The 22,016-nt window shown below is 39.1% G+C and overlaps 1 protein-coding gene across 15 annotated transcripts in view; it reads left to right on the forward strand.

Moving 5' to 3' along the window:
* Nucleotides 1–4,536: 4,536 nt before the first annotated feature.
* The window catches only part of LOC124872371 (formin-binding protein 1), a 78,024-nt gene continuing 60,544 nt past the window's right edge, over nucleotides 4,537–22,016 (forward strand). For 11 of the 15 annotated variants that reach the window (XM_047372280.1, XM_047372283.1, XM_047372284.1 and 8 more), the window contains exon 1: nucleotides 20,235–20,369. In XM_047372280.1, coding sequence (XP_047228236.1) covers nucleotides 20,250–20,369 — 120 coding nt within the window. In that variant the 5' untranslated portion in view covers nucleotides 20,235–20,249. Of the gene's footprint in view, nucleotides 4,845–20,201; nucleotides 20,370–22,016 lie in introns of those variants that run through there. The other 4 variants (XM_047372281.1, XM_047372275.1, XM_047372276.1 and 1 more) reach the window with 4 other exon arrangements.

The following is a 22,016-nucleotide window of genomic DNA, read 5'->3' on the forward strand; positions in this document are numbered from 1 at the left end:
TTCGTTTTTTCCAGAAAATACTGGCATTCAATTTCCACAACGGAATGACACTAAAAGTATGAGTAATATTTTTATTTGATCTATTTTTTCTTATTATTAGGCCAGAAACTATGTGCTTCTTTACATCATTTTCCACAAATATTAACATCCCGTAGAAGAAAGTGTATCCATCCTCTTTTTGCAAAGGCTTTATGTTTTTCTTTACTTTAAACCTAACAAATGGAAATTAAAATTGTGGTTCTTTAAACATTTTAAAACAGATTTCCTTCAGTAGGTAATCATTAAAAATAAAAAAATTCTTTTTTCAAAAGATCATGTAACATTTTTGGTTCTAAACGAGTTTTATTTAGCAGTTTGGACTGTAAAGTTTGCAGACACCTGGTCTAAGGCAAACCCACCTACAATAACTGTTGTGTTTCTATTTTGTACCACCAGGTGGCAGTATTATTGAAGTTATAAGGGCCAGACCACTGACACCTGACAGAAATGTACTTATTTAACACGTTTCAAGATCCACAACCATCATCAGAGGAAATTAAAGTTCAGGTAATGCTTTGTGATAAGCAAGAGCAAGATAACGCCACAACTTAGGGGCGGAGCTAGAGGGGAGACTGGGGAGGCACTGGGGGCATATATACATGCATACATATATAGTCAGTCAAGCAGTCATTTTCTACCGCTTATTCCATAGTGGGTCGCGGGGGAGCTGGTGCCTATCTCCAGCAGTCTATGGGCGGAAGGCAGGGTACACCCTGGACAAGTCGCGAGTCCATCACGGGGCAACACACAAACAACCATGCATACACTCATTCATACACCTAAGGGCAATTTAGAGTGATCAATTAACCTAACAGGCATGTCTTTGGACTGTGGGAGGAAGCCGCCGGAGTACCCGGTGAGAACCCACGCATGCATGGGGAGAACATGCATGCATGCATGTATATATATATATATACATGTATATATATATATACATGCATGCATGCATGCATGTATATATATATATATATATACATATGCATGCATGTATATATATATATATATACATATGCATGCATGTATATATATATATATACATGTATATATATATATACATGTATATATATATATATATATATGTATATATATACATGCATATGTATATATATATATATATACATGCATGCATGTATATATATATATATATATATATATATATACATGCATGCATATGTATATATATATATATATATATACATGCATATGTATATATATATATATATATATATATACATGCATGCATATGTATATATATATATATATATATATACATGCATATGTATATATATATATATATATATATACATATGCATGCATGTATATATATATATATATATATATATATATATATATATATATCAGTCAGTCATTTTCTACCGCTTATTCCATAATGGGTCGCGGGGAAGCATGTATATATATATATTATATATATTTCAATTGTCAAATAACTGCCATGTATGATATGAAGCAATGATATTATTTAAATAAAAAATTTGACAGTTTGGTTGTTTTTGCAGTTTTTATTTAAAAGTCTGTAGATGGTAAGTGATTTATTGTTCGTCCTGTCCTAATGCAAGCAGCGGCTTTTTATGTCTGTGCACCACCTGTGTAAAATCTCCCAGTCCATTAAATCGAACGCACCAATCTCCTTGGCAACCGTTCTGTTTCTAGGTAAGTGCGCATGCGCTTTCGTGTAGTGTATGTGAAATCTCTGGTCATAAGCGGTGGTTTCGAGCTGTACTGTGTTGTTGTCTCCCTTTGCTTTTAACTGGGGTATTTAGCAGCGAGCAGACAGACATTAAACGTAGCGGTGCTCGTTTTAAACGCTGGCCGTTCACAACAGCCTCGAGCTCCGAGGGGAGAGAAGCAAAGCAAGAGCATTGAGGCTCCAGCATAGCAGAACAGTTCAGAAACAGTCTGGAATGAGGGGAAGATAGCTATATTTATAAACAGATTAAGTCGTGTTTTAGACTGACTATTGGTAGCGGATCTGATCTTCTTTGTGTGCTCGTGAATTTTTGCAGCCGTAACTGGTTCTGGATGACGGCTTCATAGCAGACAGCCGTTCTTCCCTCTTCCCGGTACTGCGTACGGCGCAGAATCATTTAGTGGTACGCAGTACCGGACCGGACAGTTATAGTGATGCAGTGCAGGACTGTAGGGTGTTAAAGTGAAACAGAGAAACAAAGTCAGCGGTATGGTCATTTTTTCACAATGTTCAAAGGGTAGTGAGATATATATGATTTATAAGATCGGAAATATCGTTACATCAGATATTGATATCGGCCTGAATCTTTATATCGGTGCATCCCTATACAAAACCCTTCTGCCACACATGGGATTTTGCATGTAGGCCAAAAGGTTCAGTCACTGATCCATCTAACCAGATCACCTTCTTCCAAATGTTTGCTTTGTGCTCTACATACCTTGTGGCAAACTTTTTTAAAGCCTTTCATCTTACCACTATTTCACAAGATAGATAAATTCACATATAAAGCACAAACTACACACCGCACCGCAACACATATATTGCTGAGTTGCTCAATAAAACACATATTGCACCAGAGCACATACATTCCAAACAACAACAAAGCAACAAATCAGACCAGGACGTCAACATGACAGTAATGTATCCTCATATTATATGCCTACCTTGTTTATTAATCTAAAAGAGGTAGGGAGAAATGAATTTTTCAATGTATTAGGTTTGCGAGTGTGGACTCTGTATTGTTTGCCAGATGGTAGCAATTCATATTGTAAATTGAGGATATGAGCAGTATCAGACTGTACTTTCTGTGCAAGTCTGAGGACAGAGTCTTCATAAATGGACTGCAAGGGAGGAGTTATCAGTTCCCCTATGACCCTCATTGCAGTCTGGACCAGTTGATTTAAGTTTAGATTTTAGTTGCACAGAGAGATTACCATACCATGCTGATGATACTTTGCAGTACAGCCTGATAGAATAAAAACAAAGCTTCTGGTTAAGACCTGAAGACCCTGAGTTTGCGTAAAAAATACAGTCTCTGCTGTAGGCAGGAGCACAACATGTTGACATGAGTTTCCCAACTGAACGAATTATCTAAAAACACCCAGATATTTGTAAGAACAGATCCGTTTTTTTTTTTTTTTTGACCATGAATTAAAAGCAGGGAGTTGTCACCTACTAACTTGGGGTCAAACAACATCTCTTCGGTTTTCCTAACATTAATAATGAGGTGGTGGTCATCACACCACTGAACAAAAGACTGAACCTCATTAAAATATAAAGAGGGTGCGTGCCTCCATGCAGCAAGCAGAGAATAGCAGTGTCAACTGAGAATTCAAAAACACGTTTCCCAGGACAGTTGCTAATCCAGCCATTTGTGTAGATAATAGCCAGGTTAGTGCAGACCATGGACTTCATGGCAGCTCGTAAGATGAATGCTTTCATTGCCCAGCATGTCGGTTTAGGTGGACAGCCATGTCTTGATAAGTTTGTTTTGAGCCATACTCTTTTCATTTTAAGATGCCCGATTGAACACTGCTCCATGATGTTCGAGGAGTTGGAATATTGTTTTAGTACCTAACTCAGCTTCATCCCTGTCTGGTGTGATTTTTGGTCTTCAAGATGCTTGTTCTTTAGCGAACTTATAAAGGCATTACAGCCGTATTTTTGGGATTCAATTACACACAGGTGGACTCTGCTTAATAAGTAGCTTCTGAAGATAATATGTTGCACAGAATTTTTATTTAAAAGTATCAGAGTAAAGGGGGCTGAATACAAATCACCACTCCTTTACACACATGCACACATAAGATTTTACATTCCAAGGATTAAAAAAAATTATAATTATAATTTTTATTTCATTTCACAATGGTGCATTGCTATGTGTTAATCTATCAAATAAAATCTCAATAATATACATTAAGGTGTATGGTTACAACTTGACAAAATTGATTTAAAAGGAACCTCTTGTCTAGCCATATATAAACAAACACAAACCATGAAGTCTGAAGTTTTGAATAAATTCGTAGCTATGGAGAAGTCAGATTACTATCACTGAGTACTCTGCGCAATTCTGTCGCCGAAAATTGTGCAATTTGAATTCAACATCCTGTGCGCGCAATTTGGGACTGTATAGCAAATGCAGGGTAAATGCTGCGCAAATGTACATGGAGCCATCGAACAGCTAGAGAGAAAGAGAGAGCGAGTCCCTAAAAGAGAAAATGGGGTTGCTCTCCAGGGGTTAGCATTTAACCCACTGGGGGTATTCAATTAAACATCTGTCACGGGTGATGACCTCTCTCTGAGCCTCCCACTACCCCCTACCGTCCCGCCAGCATTCATTCAAGCTCCAGCATTTCTAAACAGGGCCTCTCCCCTGTTCAGTTGCGCAGGAGATAGTGAGTGAGCAAAGTATTCGTTGGAGGGTTTATTAGACGGCCCCCGCAGTGACACCTCCCGCCATGCTACCCCCCCCCCCCCCTCTCTCTCTCTCTGCTGGTGCACGCGCAGAACAGCTGTCAGAGTCGCGCGCTGCATAAAGCGAGACTATCCACTTTGAAGATTATTATGCAGCAGCTTCCAACCAGCCAGCGTGATTCAGACACGATGAGGCTCTAAAAAAACCAGAGAGCGGTGATACGTTTCCCACTGCGTAGCGCTGGTGACAATACATCAGAGAGAGGAGGAAAAAAAAAAAACCCGTCTGTGTGCCGCCGTTTTCTCTGTGTGTATGCGCGTGTGTTGAAAGAAACACCTCCATAGTTGTGGATTATTCCGAGGACACCTCGCTGAAACCATGAGCTGGGGGACGGAGCTATGGGTGAGTCTCAGCTACACTTGTGCTCTTCTCTTATTCAGCCTGTGAGACTGTAACGGTTCTGAGATAAAATACACATGCTCCATTTTATTACTTTTGTTCCGCTAAAGCGACGCTTTCATTTATTAGCCTGCGCCGCTTTGCGGACGTCCAGCCTCGGTGACATGAAGGCTCATTTGTCGCGATAGTTACCAGAGCTTGGGTGTATTTTCCCTCCATGTGTCACGGTACTGGTAGGAAGGTACGGGTGAAATACCCCCGCAGCTAACGCTAGCTCACCATCCATTTTAGTTCACATTTGTGCGTTTCAAATCACACACCCCCTCACAACCACAATGTAACAGATCAGTTTAAGGACGGCAGGCTGTTCAGGCTGTCAGCTCAGGCTGCTTGGGTCTGTTGGTGTATGTTGTTACAATGTGATGAACATGTACCAAAGCAGGTAAATATGCACATGTGCCATGGCGTTTCGCAGGAAGTATCTTCACTGTGACTAGAGGAAGTACACAAGGTTCTCCCTTTTATCAGTACTCTGTTGTAGGCTGCGTCTGAGCTTAATGCACTTCAGTAACACTTATGATAATTTTAGCCCGTTTACAGTGCCTGGCAAAACTATTTATACCCTCTGAACTTTTTTTTTTACATGTTGTCAACTCACAAGCACCAGCTTTAATGTATTTTATGGGATTGTATACACTGACACAAATCACATAACTGTAAAGTGAAAGAAAAATGAAATGTTTCTTTTGCAAATAATGATCTGAGAGTGCCGTGGTGCAAAGCACAGCATGCATGCTTTAGCACTCTAAACCATTCTGTTGTAGTGTTGGCTGGATGTTTAGGGATGCTGAGCTGACTTCAGCTGATTCTCCACTTCAGTCTCAGATCTTTTGCAGCCCCTAACAGGTTGTCTTTAAGGATTGCCCTGCATTCAGCTCCATTCATCTTCTTGTTCCTCTCTGTCAAGCTTCCCTAACCTATCAAGTAGAGCAATTCCCACAGCATGATGCTGCCACCACCACATTTTCTAACAAACATCTGAGGCACCTTTACAGAACAGGCATATTTATACTTTGATTTAATAACACACAGCTGAACTTTGTTCACTGATCAGGCGACTTCTGAAAGCAACCGGTTGAACTGGATTTTATTTAGGGGTGTTAGAGTGTACAGGGTTGCAGACAAATTCAGCTATGCTTTAATTTGCGCTGACTGGTCATATAAAACCCTGATAAAATGAATTGCAAAGTGTCAAAATGTGGAAAAGTTCATGGGATACAAATACTTTGGCAAGGAACTGTATGTTTAACAGCAATCAAGAAAGATAACTAAGCGTTTTTATTTAAGTCTCAACTTTTTAAGACGTTATTCTAGGCTCAATATTCCAGATTTGGCCTAAATAACCAAAATTCTCATTTAGTGTCATCAAAATCAAGGCTGACCTTGTGTGACATCTAATATTCATCATGCTTATGCTGGTTCGTCATATTTGCAAACCTTAGTACAGTGCACAGCAGCAGAAGGAGACAAAGTAGCAGCCCGGTGACCTCACTGCAATACATACCTCTGGTATGATGTCACTTTTCATCCCACCGAAATCGACTTTCAAGGAGCCAGGTAGCCCTTTATGAAGCCTGCCTCTTTGTCCCTATTACAGTATTTCACCATATTTAGATGCAGGGTGGAAAGAGACAAACAGTAAATTAAGAAAGCAGCTCTGCGTCCGACTGTTTTTACGAGGTGATAATAAGCAGCTCCGGGGAGTGGAATTCCCTTTGTCTGGGATGTGTTTAAATACATATGGCTGATGTTATTTCATTGGTGGAGTGTCTGCTGTTTGGTAAAATCTTTCACACATTTTGAATAAAGGACATTACGTTTTTTTATGTGAATGTATGTTTAAATCTCAAAATGTTTTTTTTTTTAGATCTTCCTAAAATTCAGTTTCATACATGTCTTCATGCAACACCTGATCTAAAAGTGTAAAGCACTTCTTAGCTTTATGTTGTAGCTTAAACTCAATATTAGGCAGTTATTATGTTCATTTGACCAACAATAACAGTGTCTAAAGATGATTCCCCCAGACCAAAATCTCAGTGAAAACACATAGAAAGGTTGCCTTTGCCTTTTTCTAAACGAATAATGTGTAAATGTGGTTTAAATTTGATACTCTGTCAATATTTCATGTGTAATGATGTCTAGATGTGGTTGAAAACTTGCTAGGGTAGGTAGGGTGGGCTAACTAAGTAAACTCATCATGTAGGTTTGAGCTAAATTTCATACGGAATTGTGTGAAAAAAGCCAAGTTATCAACATTTTTTCCATGCTGAATTGGTCTCTTGACAGCCAACTTGAAATGGATGGCTGTCCATGGAGGGTTAGAAAAGGCATGTTTTTTTATTTAGTGGAAAATAAGAGAAACTCATAATGTGTTTGGGTCGGTAAGGCCACAGCGTTGAAGTCAGAGGTATCCATGTTTAACAACCGCCTCATTGTAGGGATAATTTTCTTTGTCAAACTATTTATCCATTTAAAATCGAAGAAGTAAAAACAAAGAATAAAGCGGTTTCTCACCAGGATATAAGCAATTTTTTTGTCCTTGTTGTACCCGACAGATTAATTATTTAAAGGGGAAAACAGCTTTGAGTCAATTAGGGTCTTATCCAATTGCTACTTACATCACATATCCATCAACAAGCCCTGTCATACTCGTTTACTTAAACCATTGTATACTAGTTTATTTCTCTTGATAATTAAGTATTTTTTATGTTTAGAGATAAATAGTCATGAACATTCTCCAATCGCATGTGAAATTTAATTGCATATTCTTCTGAAGTTTTTAAATTACACCCTAGTCACATTGTTCTGACGTTCGGATCATTATTTGGCCTAGTTGACAGATTATGACACTTATTAAACTAAAGTAACTATGTGTGACCTGTTGGGGGATTGCATTTACTTGACCCATATAACAGAGTACCTCATAAATAGTAAGAAACGTTGTTACTACACAGGTTAGACCATTAGTAGATTACCAAAGATCCCTGGGTGATGAAGCAGGACAGAAATGTCCCCTGACTGGGTTGGTTGCTGTAAAAAATCAGGTGCGAAACGTAATTGTTATTTCTTCTCTCCAGCTCCCGATCTGACTCACAGTTTTCTTTACCTGTGTTTGGCGCCACCTTTGGTTCGAAGTTTTATTGTCACGCTAGGGTTTGCTTGGACGTTTGCAGAGAATTCTGATACTCTGGTGGACAGATACAGACGGCCACATTTATGCCACATTCAGTGAAGCAGAAGATACAGCACACTAAGAGGTACGAATTTGCCCCAAGAAAACCTCTCAGTCCTCCAGTTTTTTTTTTGTTTTTCTTTTTATTTTCCACTGTGAGAATCACCACTGTTGCTTAGTCACAGAAGCCAGTATAGCCCCAAGCTGCTTCACAAGCTTCCACATGTACAGCTAAGTCTGAACAAAGTTTGCAAGTTTTTTCACAGCTTTAAATATTGCCAAGTGTAGTGTATCACAACCAGAAGTTTGCTTTGTTTCCTGAGCCCACTAAGTGGAGTCCAGACACTTGTTCCTTTAATCTCAGTCTGTTCAGTAAGGAAGGAGAGAAAGCTCAGGATATCTCCACAGGTGGCTTGTGCCACTGGAAAGTATGCACAGCTTGGTGTCAAAGTAGCAAAACGTGCAACCGTCATGTGGCAGCATCCATGCTTTCATGTTGTACGGAAGGTTAAAATGAAGTTTAGTCATAACACACGGGGCTGCAGCTAAACAATTTGTAATGTAAACAAATCACCTAATAACTGGCTGAATTTCATATGTAATACAAGACGAGAAGATTACAAGAAGTCGACTAATTGCAATCAACAACTCCAAATGTACCATGCCTTCCAGAATCATTGATGCCCGTTGAGGTTTTCTATATTTTGTTATGTTACAACCACAAATTTGGGATCTTATTTGAAAGACAAACACAAAGTCCTGAATACTTGTGAAGAAATAGAGAAATGAAACATGGTTTTAAAAATGTTTTACAAATACAAATCTGAAAAAGTGTGTCATGCATTTACATTCAGCCCAGATACTACTTTGTAGCGCTGCGACTACAGCTTCAAGTCTTTGTCTACCAACTTTGCCCAAATAAAGACTAAGATTTTGCCCGTTGTTGTTTCCAGAATAACTCAGTCAGAGTGAATGAAGAATCCTTCATTGCGTTTAGATCTGGTACCATTGTAACAGCTGAATATACTGTACGTTTATCTAAACAGTTTCATTGTAGCTCTACTTGTATGCTTACGGTTGTTCTCCCCCAGAAAGGGGATCCCTGAGTCTAAAGCCTTTTGAAGCCTTCAGAGTTTCTTTCTGGGTCACCCTGTGTTTAACACATTCAGTCTCCCATCAACTCTGACCAGTGTCCTTGTTCCTGCTAAAGAAAAGCATCCCACAGCATTATACTACCACCACCATGTTTCACAGCATGGTGAAACATGGTGGTGTTTTTGTGCTTTTGGAGTTATGTGCTGTAAGGACCAAAACGTTCAGTTTTTGGTCTCAGCTGACCACTCCCTATTGGCTTGTGGCAAGCCTTAAACTGGATTTTGTTTAGGTGGAATCAACGCAAAAGCATGGCATACTTTCCAGCTTTTTATCTACTTTATCTGCTTGTGTCAGTCTCACCTAAAATAACTAAAACAGAGGTTTGTGGTTGTAATGAGACAAAGTGTGAAACATTTGACAGGTGTGTTTTACTTTTGCAAGCTACTGAAGTATTTAGACCACTTTGATAACAAGCTCATCACATTTAAACAGCTTTGTTAACACTAAAAGGTAGGTTTGTTGCATATGTTAATAGCTGCATCTATAAGCTAATAATTCTGCTTGTTAAATTATTGTAACAGTTATCAGGCTCTGTTTTCACCGCATGCATAACACATTTCGTTGCACTCGTCCTGTTGTTCCTGTGCTGCAAACAGGAAAGCAAGTGATATTTCAGGAAGTGAAGTCAAACTAGAGCAGGGTTGCTCAACCTCTCACCAACACGACTGTGGTGAGGCTGTGCATACGTGTTGGACTGTGATATACCCTCTGTTTAATGTTTGAAAAAAGCTTTTGCATCCAAGTGAAACGTTCGAATAAAGACTATAGAGGACTAAATCTTAGCTGAATGACGATTACACCAGTGTTTATGGTCCACCGACAAAGAGAATAAATGTAGACGTAGAGCTGATTCTGATAGTTTCCCATCGTCTTCACCTTTTGTGACTTACCCGGAGTAACACAGCGGTCACTCAGCTCCAAAATGTAAAATGCCTTTAGTACAATATCATAGGACTGATTATAGTATTCGCTGGCTTTATAAACACAGGTTGGGCATGTTTGTTGTCTTCACTATTCTGTCCTTGAAAAAGTTGATACCGTCAGAATTGTTGCAAAAAACAACATTTAACTAAACTGTAGCTGTGGCTTGCAACATCAAATTCAGACAGAATTCAGATCAGTAAATTAATACTAAGCAGTTGGTATTAAGCTGAAGTGCACTTGCAGTTGCCATGTTTTAGGAAACTTTGTAGAAAATGCAGTTTGTTTATGTTTTATGCAAGCAGAGAATTGAGAAATTGATCTGAATCACAAGCATACAACCTTTCCTTAATAGGAGTTAGGTACAAATTCAGCCAAAGAAGAAGGAAGTAAAATTTGGTAGCACATGTGACTGGTTTGCAGTGAAACAGCGGAAAAAAAAAAAAATGTAATCGTACCAGAATATACTGTAGCTAAATAGAGACATCTCAGATCTAAAACCGGAATTGTATCAAAGCTCAAAGTATACAACAGCAAATTGCACCTATATGCTCCCCTAGATGTCTCACTTCCCACATGTGGTTCATTTAGTAAGTAGATCTATCTGACTTTTAATACAAATGCATGCAGTTGTCCTCCAACCCTGTGGAATGAAGGTGGATTTCTCTGCAAATCTCAATTTATTGATACAGCAGCATGGACAAGATTGAAACTCTGATCAAAGAGCAGCAGCTTAAGGTGGGTCAAACTCTGCAGGGTTCAAGTTTATTCACTTTTGCAAGTAAATTATGTTGTTAAGCATTTCAGAGCTTCAGAGGCAGACTTTACTGATGTTAATAGAAGCTATTAAACTGTGTGCAAAGGATTGTCTGGAAAGACTCTTGACACACTAGTGGCGTTCAACACTTACCCAGAGGGGCCTGGGCTTATTTTGGCTGTGCATTCCCAGCACTGATATGTCTCAGCTGGTTTCCTTGAGATGTTATTTAGACTTTGAAACAGCCTGGTGTTAGACTTGAGATTTCCTCAGTCTTTTCTGCTTACGTTTATCGTCTCAAGTCAGCCTGAACCCCCTCTGGGTTCAGTTGCATCCCCCCTGCTGCTCGCTTGACATTGCAGGAGTCCTGCAGGACTGAAACGTGAGCTACCTTGTTTCCATAAGAGACTGAAAGCCTTGCCAGTCTTCAGCAGACCTCCTCGTTTAAATCTTACACTCATCACCACACACCTGCTGACTCGGCGATACTACCTCTGGCCTATTTTCTCCTGTCCTCTAACTTCGAACCCATGTCAGTGAAACGAAGATGAACAGGTCCACATTTGATCTGAAGGGCAGTCTTGGGAGTGAAGGGCAAAAAGAAGTAGGCTTTACACGGGAAAATAAGATATGCAGATAAACAGACAACAACAATGAGGTTTGTCCAATTTGTTAAACATTGATCTGAGATTTGTTTTAAAGTGGTATATTTAAAGATTTTTAGTCACTGCTTTATTAAATTGTAAATTGTGTGTGGAGTAAGAACAGACCAGTATGAGATTCTTACTTTATAATAACCCTGGTTAAAAATACTAGAGATTCACTGTATTATGCAAAAAATGGTTTTAATTAAAAACAGAGAAGCAACAATCACCCTTACTGCTGCTGCAATAATCTAACATTAATTACAGTTATAATATCGCCATTATTCACATTTTGACACCTAGACTTGAGCAAAAATATAAAATAAACACAAGTTAAAATTGATTATTGTACATTTCTGTGTTTCTGCACTTTATAAAACAGAGCAGGTTTACCTAGAAAATTTAAATGTCTTGCAAAAAGGCAGTGTGAATGTTATAAGCTAAACATTGGATTCACATTAGGCAAAAAACCTGAAGTGAAGCAGAAATCCTTACCAGGATTAATTAAAAAAATGAATTTTGTTTTTACCGAAAAAAGAAATAAAATCTTAAAATCTAAACTGTTCAAAGAGCAAAGTTAATCTCTGGGTGTGGAATACATTCAAGCTGAAGATAAAGTCTATAGACAGGTGACTGGGGTCTTCTAGCTGCTGAGGCATTCAAATTCCTTTAGACACTGTTATCTAAATGGCAGACTATCTGAAGAGGGACAAATTGTCCTGCATTTTTATATAAACTGTTAAAGTAGTGTTAATGGTGTGGCAGCAGGAGGGATTCATTACTAAAAAAAATTTTGAAATAGAGCGGGTGATATTGTCAGCTTCAGATGGGAGAAAATACAGCATTTGACCAAAAACTTCAACAAATTTATTAGGTAATAGCTTTAAATGCCTTCAAAGCTCATAAGGTATTTAAATTATCTGTCTACTTTTGAGGCTAGGCTTAAAACTTTCCTTTTTGACAAAGCTTATAGCTAGATTGGCTTAGGTTATCTTGAGCTATTTCTGTAGTTATGCTGCTATAGGCTTAGGCTGCTGGAGGACATAATGATCACTTTCACTCTCTTCGCTACATTCTCACACTACTCTCCAATTTTACATTATTTGCTGTTATTTCAGCTTCTAACTTTATGTTCTCTCTTTTCTCTTCCTAGAAGCTACACTTGGCCTGGTTCTGTGTCTACCTGTGACACCTTTCTGGAGAGAGGCATCATCCAAGCTTCTGCTGGCAACAACTTAATGCTCACCTTCTACAGATGATCCACATGGCCCTGTCTTTCAGTGTTTAACCCTTTCTCTCTCCTAGACATAGCTACTGACTGAGCTTCTACTGTGACTAACTATGTGATCTCTTTCAGACTCTAACCTTGGAAACTGGCTCAAAGTTGATCTGTTCTTTCTTTTTAGATGAAACGACTAAAGGAGCTACATCCATCAACATTTACTTTTCCTTCCCATAGAAAGTACTCCTGGATCAGTGCTTCTTTGTTCTTTTTGTGTCTCTGCTCTGTTCTCTCAAACCCCCAGTCGGTTGTGGCAGATGGCCGCTCACACTGAGCCTGGTTCTGCTGGAGGTTTTCTCCTGTTAAAAGGGAGTTGTTCCTCTCCACTGTCACTACATGCATGCTCAGTATGAGGGATTGCTGCAAAGTCAACGCCAGTGACAGTCCACTGTCGCTACATGCTCATCCAGGAGGAGGGAATGCTGCAAGTCACTGACTTGATGCAATCTGCTGGGTTTCCATAGATAGAAAAACTTTTTATCCAATTTGAGTAAATAACTGAATCTGACTGCACTGTTCAATGGTTAGGATTAATTGGAATGTATGTACCTGACTTTTGTGAAGTGCCTTGAGACAACATGTGTTGTGATTTGGCGCTATAAAAGAACAAAAGAAAAGAAAAAAAAAGGCTTTTCTCAGTGCTGTTTCAATGGACAGGCAATCTCCCCCATCCACCCATACCTAATGTACTAAATTCTCCCTTTAGTGGCTGCCTCCATGATACAAACATTCACAGAAAAGCACCCTTCAACTTTCCAAGTTGATTGTAGCCAAAGGTATCGCTCAGGCCCTCTGGAGGAAGGAGAAGAAGATACAACAGAATGAATTGCAATTCACCTGACTTAGGCTCGTTGTGACTGACAGCAAGCACACCTTGATCTCCCTATTTTCACCAGCAAGCAGGTGGTACCAACTCCCCATAGACGGCACATGTATAAAGCAATAGAAAACTTGTTCAGAGACAAATAAATAAGTGGTATTTTTATATGATGCTTGTGCGCCCACTCTTTCAAATGCCGCCCTGGACAAATGCCCATATGACCCACATCAGCAAGTAGCACTGGCTTGGACCCATTTATTTTTGCTAGAAAAAATAATTATTGAAAAAAGTGATACATTTAAAACAAAGTATAAAAAAAAGTTGTTAACACCAGAGGTTATAGCACACATCTGCTGAATCAGCTGGATGTAGTTGATTGCTTAAATGGCAGAGAGAAGTCACATTTGGAGTAAGTGGAGCTGTTTAATCTTAAAACTGAATGATAGCTATACCTGGAATTGATTGGTCATGTTGTCTTTGGAATGACTCAGTCCCTTCCCAGCAGTTTGTTGCAGCCTCTAGTCTATCCTAACTGCCCTTTTCTTCCTGTTGTTTGCAAAGTCATCTCTAAGCACTGCTGTTATACTGTAAATCATACGGCTAATGTCCTGAAGCCACTGATTGAGCATATTTGTCTTCTATGTTCTCCTAATTACTGTTATACTGTTCTACATACTGTCGATGAGATTGGTTCTTTAGGTGGTGACTGTCAAGTTTCTTTAGCACTAGCAGTAGAGAGCATTGTTGGCTATTTATAACCAAGTCAACAAAAAGCTGCAACAAGCTTCTCAGTATAACCTGTAGCCTAAAACTATCCTTTGTCTTAGGCTGGAGTGTTGGTTGTAACTTTGTAGCTTTTAGGCCGAGCAGGCTCAAGAACTCTTGATTTTTTTTTTTTACTCCTTGCGCCAGAAAGAAGGAGGAAAATGTAACAGCAAAGACGTTTGTTGAATTCATCTTAATACATTTTTAACACTTACTTTTTCGTGTGCAACACGACAGCAAGAACGAGATCGCACTGTGATCTCCGTTCTCCATCTGTGCACATTAGTGGTTGGGTCTGAGGCCACACAAAGGTGAGTTTGCTGGTTCTGTAGCCAACTTGGTGTCAGTCTGCTTCCTTAAAATCTCCCTGTTTCCAGTAGGTGCCACATGTGGTCAGTACCTGTGCAAACATTCCACAGTTTTTTTGCTTGTTTTGGGTCAACGTGAAATGATTCGATCCTGTGCTGAAAACTGGAGCATGTCAGCATAGTCTCTTGCTGCCTCTGAGCAGTCGAACTGCTGAAAAGGATTCCTGCATTTACTCTGGCCAACCCTTAACTTTCCTCATGTTGCCTCTGCTTTTCTTTTCTCTTATGTGGCACAACTTAAGGAATTTCTTTATATCTTTTAAAACTCTACTTATCTTTCTGATATTATCCCAAAGACTGTGTGAACTTATAGTAGGATCTTGTCCATGTGCATCATGAGAGATGGTGACTTTTTCTTCTATTTTTTAACTCAAACATATAAAGCAGTACACTGGGTGTATCAAATTTAAATTATGGTAAACAATTGGATTAGACTACGCTTTCATTATTTGCTCTGTTGTCATTACTTGTATTCTAGTTGTTTCCACTGCAGTATACTATATATGATGAGATGTGTCATGTACAACGTACATTACGTGAAACTCATACTGCAAGGAAGAAAACCATCGTTGTTGTGTCAAGCAGTCTCATATTAAGTGCCATCTTTTCTCACATCCTTAACCGAGGCGTGCAAGGGTGGAGTAAAAGGGCTGCCACGTAATTCAAAGAAAGCCTGGGAAACTCCAGTGGAGATTTTGCTCATTTGGTGCAGTGTATTCCAAATTTCTCAAGTCCGTTGCCCCATGCCAAGTGGAAAGGTTTTGTTTACAACTGTTTTAGGTTTTGTTTACATCAATGAAAACCTGAGAAAGAAATGGTGGTACGGTTTCATGCCAGCTTGAGCTGTTAGCAGATTAATATATAGTCTTTTGATACTAGAGAGTTAAGATAAGAGAGCTGAGGGACTATATGGACTCAGTTTGTAGTTTGTATCTCTAGATCTACCATACATCAATTAAAGGTTTGAACTTATTTTTGGATCTGGTAATAAACTGTTGAATTCATGCCATCAACACACTAGTACAAATTTCATGTTTAATGGCAAACATTACTATCCTAAAACTACCATCACATTTCCTGTCATGCTGCATATGTTGATGTATCTAAAAATACATTTTATGGGTCTAAACGTGAATAAATTAAGCACATATTGTATGCATATTGGGTTAAAGGATTTACATTTCACAGTGTGCTCCTGTGTAAGGATGGAGTGGTTACTTTTTGACATGGTGTTTTACTTAATGATCACATGCCCAAGTTGTGTTGAAGGTTCGATGCTCTATACACAGTCACAGTGAGTGCCCCCAAGTGCTCAAATAATGAGGTAAATTACTCAGAAGACAAGGTCATCTCTCCTGAAATGCCAGCCACTCCTAGCCTTCGGCATGGCAAGGTGAGGAAATCTTCATCAGTGCAGACAAAACATCTGCACTATGTAACGGTATTAAGTAGAGTAATTATTAGATTGTGCTTTGGACATTAATGTGTAGCATAATAATTAGATTGAATTTCAAAATTCAACAACTTTCTATAATGCTCACCAAATCATAAGGAGTTTTAGCCAAACTATGTTTTTTATGTAATCTTCAGGAATAGTCTTCAGGCCTCTAAGCTGGTAGCGTTTTAAGACGTTTGCATGGTACGATGTGTTTTAGTGTAAGGTAGAAGATACAAAAAATTCTTTATGTGACTGTAGCCCCTGTGTTTTTTAGAAATGTTGTTTTATGGGATCTTTTTAAAGTTTATATCCTTAGAAACTTTAAACGGCAATGCTGTTCGAGTCAAGACGGGAAACCGACTGAAAGAAAAAAATGAAACATGATTTACTCAGAACTGGCAAACTGTGACTACATTTTTACAGACTGGGTTAACATTCAAGTATACAAGTCAGTAAACAGCTCTGCATGAAGTGGAGTCTGACATGACAGACAGAAACAATATTTCACTGATCTATTTATGGACTGAAACTGTACAGAAGCTTCGCAGTGAACCTTTAGTGTAAAGTGCGTAAAGAACATGTTTTATCAGGTCTCTCATTTACATCCACAGGATTTGCCAGCTGACTTAATTACAATCCAGTGCAGCTTGTTTGTGAGTTGGTTCTTTTTTTCAAGTTGCAAAATCTCAGCTGCAGTCATAGTTGGATTTAAAGACAGCTGTTAATCATAAAGGGTATATTTTAGCTCTGCAGAGGAACATACTGTTCTTTTTTTTTTGTAATTTATTTTTATTTCTTTTGCTGATAGTTTAACATGTCAAAGCAAATAACCCATTCCGACAAACGGAAAGGCTTGAAAACAAAAAAACAAAACAAAAAATGAGTGAGTAAATAGAAAACATTTAAAAAAAAAAACATATTAAAGTGGAACAGAAAGCAATAGAGACTTAGTTGACAACCAGATACCTTTGTACGAACACCTTACTGTGTCATAAAATAAGGGTAATAGGTGGGAGGATGTGGCTCTACATGAAGTCCGACCTTACAGGCTTTACATATTCCGACCATTTTGACCAAATCCTATAAAATTTATCTTTTTGTATACTGAGAGAAAATGTAATATTTTCCATAATATAAATTTCTTGCACAATAGAAATCCATTCCTCAATGGTAGGTGGTTCCGTTTTCAGCCATCTTCATGTGATAGCCTTTTTACTGGCTGCAATAAGTAAACCAAATAATTTTTTATCTTCTCTATCCAACTTTTGATGTACATCACCCATATACATAGTGATACATTTAAAAGGAATCTTAACTCCAAAAACATGTTCTATGTGACAGTGCATCTCCATCCAGAAGTGTCTAATAACCTGGCAGCCCCAAAACAGATGTTCATGTGTGGCTCCCCCAGTCCCACACAGTCTACAACATGAATCTCCACTGCCCAGATATCTTTTCTGGATTGGTGTGATGAAAAACCTCATAATGTTCTTCCAGCAAAACTCTCACCATACATTTGATGCGATGAAGGTCCACTGGAACATACTGTTCTAATGTTTTTTAGTGCAGCCAGGAGTGAAACATGCCACAGTATGGGGTAAGAACACTGTCAAAAACAATGTGTATGTAAAGATGGAAATGTGTGCATATTAGTCAATAGTTGTGCATAAGTAAAATCCAAAAGAGGTAATGTATATTTTCTCTATAAGAATACAAAATAAAATGTTACAGCTTCAAGAAATTACAAACACAAAGTTCAAGTTTACAGTTGTGGTTTGTTCTTTATGAATACAATATGCTATAACAGTTTGTGAATGCGATTTATTTTCTATGAGAATACGAATTTACATCAGCGACTTGGTGTCACGTGATCTCAGGCTGGTTAGTGGAGCACAGAGTTAGTCAATTCGCGTTGCGCATGCGCTGTCACACTCCTCACCGCCAGTAAACGTAGTGCCGGTATGGGAGATAATTTAGTCTAATAGGAATATTAGGAACAGAAGGGAGATAGGGGGGGAATCAAGAGTATTATAAATAAAGCATTGTTCTTATTTTCATGAAATACAAAACTAAAACATAGAATATAGTGGGTGGAGTTATACAATGATGTACAGTAGGTGGCGGTATGCACGTCTGAATTTGTTGCGAACCGCCAGCAGAAGAAGAAGCAGCAGCAGCACTAGGGTCAAGATGACGGATATTAACGATTTTAAGACATGTACAAACTTTTTAACATTACCTGGCTTTGTACCGTAGTTTCTTGGTGTGTCATCTTGGAGAAAATATTCATTACCTCTTTTGGATTTTACTTATTCACAACTATTGACTAATATGCACACATTTCCGTCTTTACATACACATTGTTTTTGACAGCGTTCTTACCCTATATCACAGCAGCATGTGGCTGGACCGCTTGACATCAGGTTTAGAGACACCTATGTAGCAATGGTACTGTAAGTAGGAGGTTCAACCCATTGAATTGCGCTTTAACTGCTCCCTTTGGCTCCCTGTGAGTTTTAGCCATTAAACATATACATGTGCTGTGTAACTCAAGGGCACTAAAATACACTCCACATAATTAGCATGCAGAGCACTAATGAATGGCACTTGAATTATGATATCCTACAGTCTGTTGTGAGCTCTGATATTATAATGTCAATAGCAATAGCATATAGTGTGCTGCACTATGGTCCACCTAAAGTGACAGCCTGTTCCAGGAGAGCATTTATTGAAGAAGCATCCAAGAGACCCATGGCAACACGCTATACCCATGATGAATCATGGCAGTGGCAGAATCATGCTGTGGGGATTGTTTTCTTTCACACATAAAGGGAAGCTGATCAGAGTTGATGGAAAGATAGAAAGAACATTTGTTAGAGGCAGCAAAAGACTTGAGACTTGGGCAGAGGTTCACCTTCCAGCACGGTAGTAACCCTAAACATACAGCCAGAGCTAGAATGGCAGGTGTGTAGATCAAAGCATGTCCATGTTTTAGAATGGCCAGTCAAAGCCCAGACCATAACCCAATGAGAATCTGTGGCATAACTGCAAAATTAAATGGACTGAGCTCATATACATTCACCCAATGACACTCACTAACACATTCATACACTGATCAGTAGGCAACTTGAGGTTAAGTGCCTTGCCCAGGGGTACATTGACATATGGCAGGAGGAAGCTGGAATTGAACCCACAACCTTCTGATTGCAAGACAACTACTCTTCCTACTGATCCACAGTCGCCTCAAAAAAAATCGGTGTTCACAGTTTCTATCCATCCAAATCCGACTATTTTTGCGAATGCGGACACATACCCTCAAAAGACAAGCAGCTCTAACTGCAGGAAAATGGGGTGTTGACCCGGGAGTCCCTAAGGTTGCATCACATTTTCAGATTTTTATTTGTAAAATATGTGTTGTGTTAATCTCTCATATAAAATCCCCCAAAAGACATCTGAAGTTCGTGGTTATAAAGTCATGGTGGTGAAGGGGTAAAGGTGTTGTTGCAGTTGATTGATATCAGGTTAATGTTAAAGTTCAAGGTTTGCTTCATTCCTGAGAGTATATTATATAAGAATTAAAGAGCCTTATCCTCACCAAAAGGAACAAAAACAGCTCAGCAGGAACAATGGCTTGTATGTGCTCGTTGGCCTAGTAGGATTAATCCACAGAGCAACCTAATGGGTGTTAAAGGGGGGTTTGGTAATCAGATTAATAACAGGGTCATTTAATCAACTTCTCTGCTGGTTGTTTCTCTCATTGTCCTTCTAGCTCGCAATCTATTTGGTGAGCTTCTGTTCACCCTTGTTAGATATATAAATATTCTTATTTTATTACATTGATTTATGATTAGCTTTAACATCACACTACTTTTTTTGTGAAGATTTAATCAATCTAGTTCAATCAAGACTTGTTTTTTTTATCCCTCTGAGATGGATTAACTTCATTAAGGACCCTGTTTTTCCTGTGCTCCCCTTGTAAGAAAACCTTGCACCATGTTGCGAAGAAGAAGCCAGTTTTTTGTGTTCATGGACAATGCTCTTTCTGTGAAAGCTGAGAAAGAAGAGGAGCAAAAAGAAGAGGAGCACACAGTGACCCCCTTTGAGGAGAATCTGCAGATGCTCCTCCAGTTGAAGATGACCAGTGCTGTAAGTGAGCAGAGGGGTGAGGAGGTACCCGTCTCAGAGAGGTTTTTCATAAAAAATATAGACTGCGCCGAAAGCTAGGTTTTCCAATTGAATGATTTTGCTGTCTGTAGAGTTTTATTCCTCCTCGTTTGTGCTCCTCAGTTTGTTTTAACCAAGTTACTTACTAACCACAGGGGGGCGTTTATTATCGAAGAAACCAACGACTCAGACATGATGTCTCACAATGCTGCGAACTAGGTAGGATGTTTGAAAGACAGGCGTACACAGGAAATGTGATACACACCACAGGAACCTGCTCTTATAATTTCTGACCAGCTGAGGTGTTGCTACTTGTTTTTCTTTTTTTTGTCAAACTTAGATGTTTTGGATCATTAAAACAGATAAATGTACCTTGGCTAAATATAAAGTACTGCTTTTAAATATTGATTTCATTTATTAAGGTTAGAAATCTGTCCAAATCATCTTTTTAGGCCCTGTGTGAAAAAGTAATCACACCCTAAACCTAATAATTGGTTGTTGCCACAAAGCGTTTGTGATAACTGGGAAAAGGTCTTAGTTTGCTTTACTTTGGAGGAATTGTGCCCAATTCCTCTTGGCTGAATTGTTTAAATTCAGTGGAGGGTTTGAGCATGTTTAAGGTTATGCCACAGCATCTCAGTGGCATTTAAGTCCAGACTTAGACTAGGCCACTTGTTTGTTTTTTTCTGGGCCAAACAGATGTGGACTTGCTAGTTTGCTTCAGATCATTGTCCTGCTGCATAACACATGTGTGCTTGAGCTTAATGTCACAAACTGATGGCTGGATAGTCTCCTTCAGGATTTTCTGATAGCAGAATTCATGGTTGTGTCAATTATGGAAAGTTGCCGAAGTGTTAAAATAGGAAAGCAGCACCAGACCATAACGCTCCCACCACCATGTTTCACTGTTGACATGATGTTGTTTGGGACACTGCTTTTTCAAGAATTTTCATTTTTGTTTCGTCAGTCCACAAAATATCCACCTAAATGCATTGGGAATCAACAAGATGCTTTGTGGGCAAATTTCTGAGTTTTTGTGCTGTTTTTGGTTGGTGATTCCGACCTTGGAACTCTGCCATGGATACACAAACATGATAAAAAAAAGTGACCCTAGGTTGTTTTGTTTGTGTGCGGTTGTTGTCTGATATTAGTTTGATTTGCCTCATTTACTCTGAAGTCACAGAAAGCTCATGACCACTTTGACAACCAGAACTAAAATATCGGATGACATGTGCTTCAGCTGTGCATATGATCGTCATCTGTCTTTGCGTGCGCGAGTGTGTTTGCATGGATCTGTTCTTCCGAATCCTCCCTGAGACAGTAGTTACACTGGCCTACTCAGGCTTTGTTCAGACCACGCTTTATTAGACAAAGCGTGGTGTGTGTTCGAGAGTGGGTTTGGCATCTCCATTAAATATTTTTTCTCGCTGCCGGACGCCCACCATCCTGAAGCGCTGTGAAATGCTGCTGCCGTCAGCTCATCTATGATGGCAGATATGAGAGGTTCTGGGTCGAGCAGATACTGCCTCGCTTTGAGTCTGGGAAGGGTCTGGTCAGGTGTGCTCAGGTGGTTTCTCTGTGTTCTGTTATGAATACTCGGTGAAAGAACAAGTCCAGATTTTCAGACAT

Source organism: Girardinichthys multiradiatus, chromosome 8 (assembly GCF_021462225.1).
Source record: "Girardinichthys multiradiatus isolate DD_20200921_A chromosome 8, DD_fGirMul_XY1, whole genome shotgun sequence".
Classification (NCBI taxonomy): Eukaryota; Metazoa; Chordata; class Actinopteri; order Cyprinodontiformes; family Goodeidae; genus Girardinichthys; species Girardinichthys multiradiatus.